We start from the raw sequence: 14,316 nt of genomic DNA, 5'->3' as shown, positions 1-14,316 counted from the left end.
TCGCATATGCAAATTATTGGAACATAAGTTTTTCACAAGTAGTGCACACGACCAACACCACACGATAAAGTGCTTCTGCGCTTGTTAAAACCTCTCTGCAGCAGTTTAGCAAACATGCATATAGTATGCACCTGCAAAGCGTCTACGTTGAATGTCATAAGAACAGCTTACAGAAGAACATTGGCCAGAGTGCAGAGCTACAGCGATCACTTTCTCAAACTTTTCACTCATTTGTTTTTACATTTACCTGCAGCTTCTTTTCGGGGTCCATATTTTTATTCGCAAGGTTGTTTGTTTTTTTTTCAAGTGCAATAGGTTGACCAAGCACGCGCAATCATTGCATCAGTTTATGCTCCGGCTTCGGCCAAGCAATGGATTTATTCAACTCGTTGCTGCGCCATTACAGAACCGCGTGGTCTGTGTATAATATTTGTTTTGTTATTGTACCACTATATGCTTAAACCAGATAATGTTACTAAACGTTGTCCCCTTTTGTTTGCTCTTTTGTTTGTTTTCTTGCAAGCTGAGATCTGTAAAGCGTTACACTCCACACCGTGGTCTTTATCATCCATCATCAGCTTTTGCTCGTTCTCAAATGATCTCGTTTATTAAGTGTTGTTTGCAAACTATTTGCCACTGCTAGCGCTTGCTGTCAAGCATGTTTTATTTCTATGTACAGGCAGTCCCCAAAGGTGCACTATCAACCGCGAATTCGGGTGTAGAATCGTTTATAATTGAAAGTTTTGAAAAGGATTTTCTGCATTGCTCGTAATATATTCCTCATTACAGGCGACTTTTTGAAAGAAAACATTGACACTAGTTAGAACAAATGTGCTGCATCGCATTAAAAGGTATAAAGGCTGCTTGAATCTTTGAAACCACGTATAACAGGGTACCCTGTGTATCTCGAGAACTACCTGTACTTCTTTTTTGTTCTTATTTTCGGCTTCAATGAATGTGGATTAGTTAATGTTTTCCATTTCCTGTGCTTTTCTGCAGTCCAAGCCTTTATTAAGAGATATGACAGCACTCGGCAGACTTTTGCTAGTGAAACGAAACTGTAACCTTCCGATTCGAATCCAAAACAGCCGTTCTCTGATGCGTGCGACAAATAATCAGAAATTATGAACCGAAATAATTTATTACATATCACACATCTAAAAGGTGGCAGATACGGGGGGACAATTGCCTTCACCCTTCCTCGGGGGACCACTGTATGTACATTTTGCCTTTAGAATGTGATATGCTACCGGTTATAGAAAGAGCAAGTGGCCTATGTGCTGTTGTTTTGACAAAAGCATTTGTTTCCAAGTATGTTAACCTCGTTTATAATGTTTTTATGTTTTCACATGATACGGGACCAATTTCTGTTACTGTTGCTTGTGTCTTACTTGTTATTAACCTTATCAAAAGCAATTTCGTTTACAATTCTATTGCTAACAGCATTAGCACGCCTTCGCTCTATATTGTACAAAAATCAAACGATACCGTCGTCTACACCCTCGCCTCTCCTGGCACGGGTGCTTCCCTTGTACGGTGCACAGAGTTCTGTCGATCGTTTGCTTGCTACATTCGTTATAATTTGCATTTGTTTTCTTTTCTCGTTCACCACCTTCTTCTACTAGGCTAAACACACATTTAGCCTTTTTGCTTTAAAATCATACTCTTATTTAACGCTATTTTTTCTTTTCGTGTTTTTTGCAAGAAAAAATTTGCTCTTACTATCCTCTACTATACCACCTTACGAACTACTGTACAACGGGTACACGCGGGAGAAAAACTGTGGGGATCAAAGAAAAGTACACATAAAAACGGGAAAACTGAAACGGATTTGCTGACAATCGGATAGGGCATCAGTTCAGCGTGTAGCCACAGAGTAGCCAGAGAGAAGGGCAGGGCTATGGATAATAATGCGAATAACACTGCTCTGATCGTGCTTTTAAGGGGGCGTTCCACCATTCCCTGTTTTTTTTTTTTTTTGATAATTCCACTTTTGAACATAAGCCTATCTGTAGCTAACACTGTATAGTTTACTACGATGCACTGTGGCACGCGATCAACTTTTAACCCCGATCGATCACTAACAATTTTACTACTAAAATAGCTCGATCGATCACTAACAATTTTACTACGAATAGCTTGCGAAGCAGATTGATTTGGAAAGAACTGAAATTTTACACATTTACACTGGACTCAAACATACCGCATAAAGCTAGTGTTGAGTATTTAACGAATAAGCGTGCGGCTGCTACACTGAAAACTAAGCAGCAACGAACAGAAGGAAAAGCAACATAATCGATATGATGCATACAACACACATCCGGAAAAAAAATCGATGAGTTCGAATCGGGGAGAAGGATACGCGGCCACAAATGCTCTTGCTCCACAAACCTCTATGTGCTGCTTTTCGCGAAACTTGCGCTCCATTTACTTCGCTATGCCCCTGTGCTACACGTCCAACTCCGGCCCCGCTTTCCCATGTGCCTAATATGCTCTACATTCCTTATTACTCGATTTCCTGCTTCTGCAGGTTTATTAGCGCCCCCACAATCACGACAATATCGTCCAGCAGCTTTAGCGTCCGCGCATCGATACACGTCTGCGGGCTGAGCAGCTGATGGCTCTGGAAGTTCTCCAGTATGTTCTCGATGTAGTTCTTCAGCTTGAACGTTTTGCTCTTGCTGATCTTCTCCGACACCATCTCTTCGAAGTTGTCCACACTATTGCTGTTGCTGCCGCCGAGTACCCGCTCGAGATCATCATCACCATCCGCAGCAGACCGGCTGGCCGATGTAACGCGATTCCGCCGACCGTGCCCACCATTGTTGTTCGCATGGTCGTGCCCATTCGCCAGCTGATCCTCAAAGTTGTGAAAGTTTTTGCCCGCGATCAGGTTCGTGTTGGTTTTGAACTTGGTCAGAAAGCCGGACTGGCTCAGCACCTGCTCGTCGTCCGTCTGTACGCCGAACGCACGCGACACGAAGCACACGCAACCGTCCAGCGTGGACGCGACCAGGTACTTCAGCTTGTGGCACTGCTCGTTCGGGCAGAACGAGGTCGCGATCTCGTCCGCCGACAGCTCCTGGACGGCGTTCTGTTTCACCCGCACGACCAGATAGTTCAGGATGAGGTGAATGCGTTGGAAGTGTTGCCGCAGGCTGATCGGTACGTTCAGCTTCATCGTGATATCGTCCGGCCACACGATAAAGTTCCGCAGGCTGTCCGCGATCTTAGGCACGTTTTTGTGAAACAGCAGCTCGACCTCGGTAGAGCCGAGCCCGAATACGCTACCCAACCGGACGCTGCTTTCGTTCTGCTTGATCTTGCGCAGCGTCAGTATGATATCGCGCTGGTTCAGATCGAACCATTGCGCCAACGAGTTCACCAGAAACATCCGATTGCGGCGCAACCCGAGAAATAGCATCGGGAATTCGTGCACCATCTGTAGCTTCGCCTTGGTGGCGCTCTCACTACCGCCCGCCGCAACGGTACTGTTGCAGGCGGTTACGGAGCTGCTACTGTTCGGTGGCCGTACTGGCAGTTTTCGTTTCACCTTCTTCCTGAACAATCGGTTGCCGGCTAGGGCACCGTCTGTGTCCTCGATGTCGTCACTGGCGGACGCACTGCCACCGACCACGGTTACCGCTGGTTCGTACTCGTCCATCGGTGCGTCGTCGTTCTGTTGTGCCTGTTGCTGCTGTTGATATTCTTCCATCGTCATGGTGAGCGGATCGACCGACGATGAGGCGTGTCCCCCCTTTGCCTGTCGCAGACTGTTGTTGAGCGTGCTTATGCGACCTTTGTTGAAGCTTTCCATCACTTGATCGAGCGTCTCCTCGGCAGAAACCGTCGACGAGGACGTACGGTCGTCCTCGTTGAGGTCCTCCACCGGACTGTCGTTGGCGGCGTCTTCTTCTCCCTGCTCCCTGTGACCTTCCTCGGTTTCGCGTTTTGTGTGGTTCTCTAGCTCCGACGTTTCTGTGTGGTCCTCTTCATTCGTATGATGAATTTCCTTCTTGAGCTGTACTACCACCGATTTGTCCAACCGACGTTTCTTTACCGCAGCACTAATCGTTGTCTGCTGCTGCTTTTCCTCTCCCGCTACCTCCTCCCCCTCCTCCTGACTTTCGTCGTTTGTTTCCGGTTGCCGTGGCAGGCCGCGTCGGCGTCCTCGTTTGCCCGCTTCCAACGTCAGCCGGTTGGCCGTGTTCTCCAGCTCCGGACTTAGGTTCGAGGCCGGTGAGGAAGCTGCTGCTGCGGCTGCTTTCTGTGCGGGCTTCTTCTGTTGCTGCTTCTCGGAAGCACCACCGACAACAGCTCCACGCACTGTCCCGTTCGCCTCCTGTGCTTCCTTGCTGACGACCGATCGAGTTCTCACTTTCTCCTGTGGTGGTGGGTTGGTGTTGGAGTTATGAATTTTCATAATACCGGCCTAAAATGAGAAAAAAAAGTACAACACACCTATATTATTGAAACGTTTTTTTATTTGTACGATGTTTGCGAAAAGCACAAATATTATAAAAGGCAGCATTATTGCCCGACGGCTGCTCGAATCGCTTATACTACTACAACATGACAAAGCTTACGGCTCAATTTTCTTATCATCATAAATTTCACGAAACGAGCGAAACAGAAAACATGCGTGGATGATTCATACATTCCGCGCGTCTGCGAAATTATACGAATGAGGTCAACGATTCTCATGCAACGGACGGGCATATACTCTACTCCCGCCCCTAACAAGGGAGAAAACTCTGTGTCGTACTACATGGACAACTTCATCTAATTTCAAACTCCACAAATGGTTCGACATGTCGCACCAAAGCACACGTTGCTACTTGAAGATTACACCAGAGAGAGGACGAGAGGAGCATACAATGGCAACGGCGGTTAGCCGTCACCAACCATGCGTCTTTGTATGAGGCGCGTAGTGCTAATGTGATCGTAACCACCGTTTGCGACGTTCTCCGCGAGAGATCATGGTGCATCGTGTATCTCTGTCCCGTCTCGTATTAATGTAAATGCTCGTGCACCGCCGGGTAGAGAGGAAGCACATAACGAAGGCTGGCGTTGGCAGGGGATCGAATCTGTGATTGCACATGCACATTGATGCACATACATTCATTACGTGATCCGTACCTTTGGATGGAACGGCGGCGAACGAATAGAAAACAATGCGGCTAAACGATTCCACATACACAAGCAGCAATTGGGGAGGCGCGAGATAAACCTAGGACATCACATCACGAAGGGGTACACACATTCGGCGAGCTGATAAAACAATAGTTGAACCCCCTGAGTCTTGCAACACAGTGCAGCACACAATGACAAGCTTCGAATTCCTGCCACAGCTGAGAACATTTACAATGGGGACCGCACTAAACCACTTGGCACAACTTACTTTATTTTTCATCTTGCAGGCACGCGCAATATATGAGCAAAACAAACGCTGAAATGCAGTTCTAAAACTAGAACGATCGCGATCACTTGCACTCTGACCGCGGCCCAGTAGCAAATGTGATGAATGTGTTCATAAAACGGCTTCAAAAATCTGGTAAACCTGTCGCCCAAAACAAGGGTCTACCCACACGATCACACTAACACACAATCCTCAAATATTGTCTCTATCCTGTACCGCACCCCACTTTAGATTTTTTGGGGGGGTTTTCTGCCAAACACCGCGTAACGTGAAACCATTCGCGCTAGTGCTGGGATGGGGACGGGACTATGGATTTCTGTCAAACGAACGAACAGAAGCAATAGTAGACCGCACACTTAACAAACCAACGCGACCTCAACTCACCGACCACGACGCTACTGCTGTTCTGCAAGGCGCGTCTATTTCGAGCGCGCGTGTGCACCACCACGCCAACAACGACGACCACGACCGACGAGACAGGCCGAGCGACGGATGCGGGAACACAGTTGAGATTGTGTGACGAAACACACCCCTCTTACAGGGTTGTGTAGGGTTGGTTCCTCTCGCCCGGTTCAAAGCGACTAGAGAGTGTGGTGTGCGCGTATAGATGTGTGGTATCGCGATATAAAACCAGGCGGTCAGTAATAACCGTTGCTACTAAAATCCAAGTGCACACACAACATCAGACCGTTGCATTCGCGGTGAGCGCTATCTTGTACTAAACATTGAACAGGCGCACACAGCACGATCGTGTTTTGGGTGCGTGATCCGCAGCTTTTTTTTTTCTTTGACTGGCCCCTGCGGTCAACGTAACGACAGACGAAAAGCAGATAGTAGGTACGAGCCGCAATCTGACTATCGAGCGCAGAGCAGCTCTTATACATTTACATGCCTTGTATCTCCCCCTATTTTGCTTTGCATTCTTCTGTCGCTCGCTAATACGATAGCAGCGAAAGAGGGTCATCCTCCGAAAGCGAGCGATCCCTCCTAGATCTCGAGGCCTTAATACATCGATCTAGGGCACAACTGCATCATGATACTAATAAAACCATTTGCAAAAGAAGGCGAGAATTAACTTAACACGCCATTCCCGATGATAATGGTACACACAACACAAATTACCAAGTGTACAGATCAGCGAGTATTACACCCCCCAGGGGTCGACAAAGTTGATCTGCGGGCCAAATCCAACATTTTTTTTGAGGAGGTTCAGAATCTTGACTAAACAATAACTTTTTTTTTGCAGCATATATTCGTATAGTTTATCTCCCTTCATTGTACACGCTCTTAGGAACTTGAGATAAGCGTCATCGAACGTCTGATAGCCTAGAAATAGAGCGAAAGAAAAAGGGCATATCAATTACACGTATCTCGCACAGCGATCACCAAAACTCTATACAATGTTGAGGGATGTACGACGTGTCTCCTTGGCTACATGCCACATGTGAATGGAAGCAATAACACTTTAAAGCGAAAAACAATTACAAAAAAACACTTCAACAGGACGACGAAGTTTCGGGACTAAATTTTGGAAAAAAAACATTAATAAATGTACCAGCAGAACCTAACAGCCAACTTGGAAAATTCCAAATGTTATTTAGTTATGGTTTGATCTCATACATACGTACATGTTGTGTCGAAGAATTCGTGTTGGACAACTGCCGGAAATTCATTATTATTATTTATACCTCGTTCGGGGACAGTGTGTACCGAACCCTGTATTACACGATAATAAAAAAATCCACCACCACACCAATATGGCAAGATTTACAAAGAGAATGGAATGGGGAAAACAAGCCCACCCAAATAAGGATGCAGCAGAACTAGGTCAAATGAAAACCGTGCCTATAAAAATGTAGAGTCGCAGTGTGAGTGAAGGTGCCATTTAAACATAACTAAACGCATGATAATAAATAAATACTATACGGAGAATGAAACAAAAAACAGCGAAAATATCGCGTTGAGTTTAAATTGAGTTTAATACCGTGGCGATCGTTTTTGATAGCGATCGGGATTTAATTTCCCGGTGTTGCGCGACGATCAAGTAAACGCGGATATTTTATTTATGGTCTAAGCACCGCCAATGCACAACACGCCCGCCGTGCGGCTGGCTGCTTGGCCGCTCACGAGCACCAGCGCAACAAACCCGTTCGCGTCGGATGCACTTTTGCTACAAACTGCCGCATAAGCGCGAGTTTCAACAAACACATGGACACATGCCAAGGGCGCACAGAAAAAGGCGCGCATTTTCCGTCATGCTCCGTAAGCGCGGTTCTGCGGCGGCTGCTGCTGCTGCTGCTGCTGCTGCCCCACACGAGACGAGATAATCTGACGGTGTACGCATACACTTCATGAGAATGTGTGCGCGAGCGCGCGCGCGCTTTTCGCCCATGAACGTGACGAATAGATCCGTCCCTACAGGCTGCGCGCGCGGGGCTAGTGTTTATTATAGGTGTTGACTCTGTACCATGTCGCTAACACGCGATCATGAGATGATCGTCATCGCTCGTGATATAGTAGTTATTCACGATCGCAATCTCTCTCGCGCTCTCTTTATCGCTATGTAAATATAACTACATTGTAAGAAAATTGTATTTTATTTCAAAATCTAAGTATAAATGTCAACACCAATTTATCCTCTTCCTCCGCAGGAGTTTTACGTTCATTTTCAAAGATACTATGCCCCATTCAACAATGTATTATCCGGATGATAAGGCAGAAAAGGGCTATTGCATTAGGAACAAGTGGATATCGTGCATGCTCGAGCGTTATCGACAACAACGGGCAACTAATTATGAATTTCCATTTCAATCGCACTGTGCAGAGGTGCAATCGTACTGGCTAATTTGCTTCCGTATCATAACAACTTTTTTCCAAAGATCGAGAGCGTCGATCGGTGGTGTAAAGAAGATAGAAAAAGTTAATTAGGAAGACAGGTTTTATGGACAGGTTTATGAATATTAGATACCAATATTAAACTAAATATACTTTAAAAAAAAACAGTGTTACAGATCGGCTCGATACCGCGAATTTCTCAGCGACCTATATACACCCCACACTACCATTTTTACCATACATTCTTCTAGAATCAAGAAATTACGAAATTTAATTAAGTATTAAGCTGATTTAATGACTCTGAAGCTGTTTTATGAAGATTTCTAAATTCTCAAGGTTAATGATGTCTACCGAGGCCTAATGCCTTGTTATAGGTTCAGGGGCACGGTTAATAGGACAGTACATTGAGCAACAGCTCTTTTTTTAAAAGATAGGCCCCTATGTAAGTTCTCTCCACGACAAAAAAAGGGTAGTGATGTATGGACCCCCAGCAATCATTACAATCGAACGACGGTTGCCGGACACACGGGCAAAAGATGCCTGGAGAGTCGGCAGTTAGTCGGCACCAGCAGTTAGTACAACAAATTTTGTTCTCATTAAGACTTCTGTAGTTGAGCCAGGTTTTCCTCAAAATTTAAATCGCACAAGAGTAACAGAGGTTTAGAAATTTAAGATAAGCTTAACAGTACTTAAGCAGTTGCATTTACACGACCTACGACGTCTAAAAAAACGCAATATCAAAGTAATGACACTATTATTGCTTTTACAGGCAATTTAATTAATAAACAGATAAATTGATGCACCAAGCAATACGCTTTACAACAGTACAGAATGATAGTAAAGCGATACTCATAAGCTGGCAGTAAGAAAAGACAGAAGAGTGTAAATATGTTTGCCTTTCAAGAAAAAATGTCGGCCCATTTTAGTACATGCCTTTTTTTTCGAATAGAACGAATAAAGTATAAACCATACGAATCGTAACAGCAGAACCTGAAGAAGAAAAAAAAATTACACACCAAGCAAGAAAAGCGCGATCGCGAAGCGGATGGGTGAACGATAAAGAATGAAAAACCCGGCTTCCCCCACACGGGATGGGGTGGTTTTGTTGGAGTCAGCTAAAAACTGACTGGTTCGCATTAAAAGCAACCGTATACACACAACCCCTTTTCGAAGATGATCGACACACCGGAACAGGGGCGTCGTCCTCCTCGAGGTAGCCACCGTATATCACTCTCTGTATTGTACAAGGTATGCACGCACGCAACAGCACCCCAAATGAACACGCGTACATGTTTGGAATAGCGAACAAACGATGTAGTAAACGTACTACCACCACCATCATCATCCGCGGCTTCTGAATCAATGTGAAACAGAGATAGAAAGAGTGGAATTCAAAGTTAAGATACGCTGATTACGCAGTGCTGCTTCCCGCGTCATGCCCGATATCATATGGGTGATCACTCACGCACATGATAGTGGGCACTTCGCATGCAACATAATTGAGGGAATGGAAGGAGGATCACCTCCATCCCATATACGGGACAGTTTGATGGTGGTGTATGCTTTCGAAAGTGAAACATGATCGTTCACTTCCGTATGATTTGATGCCCTCTAGGTTTGGTGATAATTACGAACAATTAACTTCATCCAATCACAAACTAGAGTGAGGATAATACGGGAAAAGAAACTTCAATAATAAGGGCTAAATACAGCTGTGTTGTACTAGTGGTCATTCATTCAGGGAAACATATACAATCATTCCATATAATCTAAAAAGTCCATATAAAATTATGTTTTAATACAATTTACAGCAGTTTAAAAGAAAATCAACAAAACCAAGCGTTCTCGTGCAAATAAGACCGGACTTTGAAAAGAAGAAACGTTTTCGCTTGTTGAACAAATGTTCTTTTTTTTCGTATCGCCAAAGGTTGATTCGTCGTTGCGGTTGAAAATCATTAGCACCACATGTTTCACGTCGCTTCAATCACCCCCTAGGAAGAATTTGGTCAATCCAATTTAAACATGGTGACTGTTTGCGTGATAAGTAGGAACCAGCAGCAGCATGCTAAAAGGAAAATTATGATTTAGATTAATTAACAACAATTTTATACGGCCACGAAATGACAAAATTTCCTTTTCTTTTGTGGCACCAAATCCTCCAGATATCTAGGCCGTTGTTTGAAAATGGAGGAAAATAACACACCTGTCCATCAGTCCCCGTGTTGTAATGGTGTGGAATATATACGGCCCGCAAAAAAATCGATACCGTCACGCAAAACAATTCAAATGTCGGACAGTCAAAAACCGGTTCGTATAACTCATACTCTCTTGAGAATGAAAAATAAATGTGATTGTAAAGTACGAAGAAAGGAAACTCTGCTCTATATTTTTCTTCTTGGTGACGATTATGTTAAAAATTGTCAACGCAAACTTTTAAAATATCTATTCTATAGAACGAACTCCACCCAACATCCGAACTTATTCGAGCTTCTCGTAATTGTTCTTAAAATATCAATTAGCGAATATAGTTTACACCGTCTCATAATTCCAATATGAAGTCCATTGAATCGAACCAGATACGTCCAACAAATGTTCTACTAACTATTCACATGTTATCCAGCATGGCATTTATGTTCGCTTATGCAATTAACATTATAAAAAGGTAACAAATAAAAGCGCACTTTAAAAGCTTTGGAAAGCTTCCATCTTATGGCATACTGCCATTACTCATGTACACTTGACACGACCATTGCACGACAACGTGCCTAGGCGGGGAAAAAACTGCAACTCATACTTTATATTACCATTTGAGTGCTTTCGTTTGGTGTTTGAGTAGTTACCACTTGCCAAGGGGTTTCAATCTTTTCTAATACATACAATCCATGTACAAGGCGAGGGATCTACCGTGCACGCAACATACAGCACGCACCAATCCCATCACGGCACACAACGGCATGAGTAACAAATCAACCATTCCATCTAGTATCCTTTGCCTAGTGCTGCGTGAATCTTATTCGGATTCCTGAACGCTGAATCTCTAATCTTAAACTATAGGATTCGGTATATTCATAATTCATGTAGATTTTTGTGATACGACTCATTGAGTGACCACTCAATCGCTTCGCTGCCAATTCGTACGAATAATTCGTCTAGATGCACTAGACACAACACTAAACGTATGACATTAAACAGACCTTAATGAAACTAGCGTTAATTTGGCATAACTAAGTAAAAGATTTGGATAAGAATCCACATTCATTGTGGATGATGATCAATTCCATCACTACCGCTACCAAGCATTCGCGCATGGAGATGGCAATGCGTACATTAAATGTTCTGCTATTTTCACAGCCTTTCGCTGACCCGCGAAGACACACACGTGAAGGTCATCCGTGCATAGAAAGCTGACGGGTTGCAAAAAATTTAGACAAATTTCTCAAGGTCCAAACGTCTTCTTCCCAGCCGTTCGACATCGCACCAGCTCAACGCAGCTTTCACTCACGCTCAGTGTGGGGGGGGGTTGTGGCCGACGTATGCATCATTAATCTTTTCATTATTAGTATCTTGGATAACCCTGAATAACACTGGCTAACCGTCCTGCAGGCACCCGGCGAAAAGTGGTTCCGATCGTTGATAAGGTAAACAGGGGAAACAGCGAAAGAAGAAACAGTATGAACAGTATTCCTATGCGTTCCTTAAAGGATGCGGCTTCCTTCCTTTATCAACCCAGCGCGGGCGCACGTACACACACAAACACACAGAGATAAAAAGGGCTCCAGCTATACGCTTCGTCTTTTTTCTTATCCTTTCCACTACCAAACAACGGGTCTCGGTGCAACAGCAATCTTTACACGGTCACGCGCTGCCACCCGTTCCGAACCGCACACCAATGCGTTCTGCTTTCGCGCACACACACACACACATAAACAAAGCTCTCCTATAGCACATGAGCACACACATGCAGAACCATACCAACTCTTCGATCCCTGCGGTACGTTATGCGAACGAAAAAGGAAGCGTAGCATACGTATCAAAGCAGGCAAGAACGAGAAACACCGTAGAAGGAAGGAAAAAACGCTACTCTGCCGCATTCTATTGCGCTTTTCTCCTCACATTCGGACTCTCCCTCTCTTTCGCTCGTTCTGTCGATTACAGACAGTTGAATTGATCCATAGAATGAGACGGAATATCGTTTAACATCGTTGTAACCAACCTTTTCACGTGCGCCTTTGCACAGAGGCTTTACACGATTTAATTAACGCAATCTGGACCTCCCCAACCAGGTAACCTACGTACGAAAAACGTGTCACGAACTCTCTCTCCCCTTCGCTCTCTCGCGCGTGCCTTCGCTATCACGATCAGTGTGACTGTTTGCGGGAAACGGGAGACGAAGTGAGCGTGTGAGCGAGACGGTGAGTGATTACGTTACGATGTGTAGCTACCGCCACCGCCGCCGTGGCGCTTCTGCTATTTAGCGCGTTTGCCCGATGCCCCACACCGATACAAAACGACTACGGCCAAGAAAACGAAGGCTTCACCGGATGAACTACCCCCGTACACACACACAAACACATGCACTCACACTTATCGGCTAGCAGGGTAAAGCGAACGCATCACTCGTTCCATGATGATAAAAACGCGCCATTATCAATGGAGGGAAACCAAAACTACATTCATACAAACACACCACTGCCTCACAAAACTCACATTGCTTTTACGGGACCACCACCTATCGTTCTATGTCGTCGTCTGCTCTGCCAATGATGATGTGTTGCTGCTACACCAAACGAGGTACGAGATGCGTGTGTATACTAACTCTCGCTATCGCCACCGTCGCCTGAGTGTGACTTTTTTTCTCTCTCAATCGCTTTGCTAATGCCGTCGCAAACACGTACTGTACTACACCACCATAACCGGGGTTCGATGATTCCGTTGCCAAACGTTCTCCTTTCCACACACACACACATGCACACACGCGCTGACTTTCCTTTTCGCGCTAATGATATCGTTTTCACTTGGCACGCTCGCGCCTTATCGTTCCATCTCACTCACACGGCTTACGGAGAGCTGCACGAAAAAAAAAAACGGTCGAACGAAAGAAAAATGCGTTTCAAAATTGGCTCTCAAAGGCGAGTACAAGCGAGAGCAGAAATGCGCGGGATGCGCTTTTTCACGCTACCGAAGCCGTACACGCACACACGCTCAACATCGAACAACCACCATACGGGGCGCCGCAAACCATACCGTGCGTACGCGCGTTCACTTCTTCTTTGTTTTCTTCGCTTACTAATTTCCCTCGCAGGGGTATTGCCGCTGTTCGCAGGTTCAAGCCGGCTTCCTATGCCTGCTGCGTATGCGAAATTACCGCACGATTTGTGCGAAACCGTCACTCACACAGTACAGCTACACACACACGCGGCACGCGTTTGCTACGCTGCGAAACCGGGCACCTTCGTCCGCTACGAGCGTCGTCTTTCATGTGAAAAGCGAAGAGGTCATCGCCAGGACACACCGTACCAGTACTACAGTCGACGACGGAAAAAGCTAACCTACGCATCGTCGCCGCGCGTCCACCTAAATCTTCAAACCGGAGACACCATCGACACGCACACACTCAATAACAGTGTATAGACACAGCGTTCGTATAAAGCGTTGAGCATACGAAGTATCGCACACACACACACCCACCAACCGTTTTACCTTTTCACGAGTGTTCGCGCAATTGGGGAAACCGACGATTAACCGCCTCGTGGCAACGGTTCAGAAAACTGATGCACGACCCAACTGGAGCGTACATTAAAAAGGGCCACTCCGCGAACTAACCTTCCATCCGCATGCCTCAGGTTGGAAAATTCTAAATTGCGCGATTCACACCGTTTCAAGCGGCAGGATCGAATTTTTCACACTTACCACACAAGCAGCTCGCGCGGTCGTTCGCTTGTCGCCTTGGCGAGCAAAACCCGTCCGGTGTGTGTGGCCGTATTTGACCAGCTCGAGATGCGAATGTGTGCGTGCGGTTCGTGAGTTGGGGATTTGCTTTTCGCCGTGAGCGCGCTTTATCG

At 45.4% G+C, this 14,316-nt stretch overlaps 1 protein-coding gene across 3 annotated transcripts; it reads right to left on the bottom strand.

Moving 5' to 3' along the window:
* Positions 1–342: 342 nt before the first annotated feature.
* On the bottom strand, positions 343–14,015 carry LOC128310482 (uncharacterized). Of its 3 annotated transcripts, none has more exons than XM_053047129.1 (2): positions 12,962–14,015; positions 343–4,432 (listed from the first exon to the last, which is right to left on the bottom strand). In XM_053047129.1, exon 2 carries the CDS (start codon positions 4,421–4,423, stop codon positions 2,507–2,509), a length of 1,917 nt encoding a protein of 638 aa, XP_052903089.1. In that variant the 5' UTR covers positions 4,424–4,432; positions 12,962–14,015; the 3' UTR covers positions 343–2,506. The 3 variants fall into 3 exon arrangements, with proteins under 3 accessions (XP_052903089.1, XP_052903091.1, XP_052903090.1); XM_053047131.1 differs by having other exon boundaries at positions 13,649–13,686; XM_053047130.1 differs by lacking the exon at positions 12,962–14,015 and adding an exon at positions 12,468–12,806.
* Between the last annotated feature and the right edge of the window lie 301 nt (positions 14,016–14,316).

This window comes from Anopheles moucheti, chromosome 2 (genome assembly GCF_943734755.1).
Source record: "Anopheles moucheti chromosome 2, idAnoMoucSN_F20_07, whole genome shotgun sequence".
Classification (NCBI taxonomy): domain Eukaryota; kingdom Metazoa; phylum Arthropoda; class Insecta; order Diptera; family Culicidae; genus Anopheles; species Anopheles moucheti.
Note: the sequence above shows the minus strand (reverse complement) of the source record. Positions and strands in the feature narration are given on the sequence as shown.

Coding starts and splice junctions, on each gene's coding strand:
- LOC128310482 (XM_053047129.1), bottom strand. CDS start 4,423: ATGAAAATTCATAACTCCAACACCAACCCACCACCACAGGAGAAAGTG.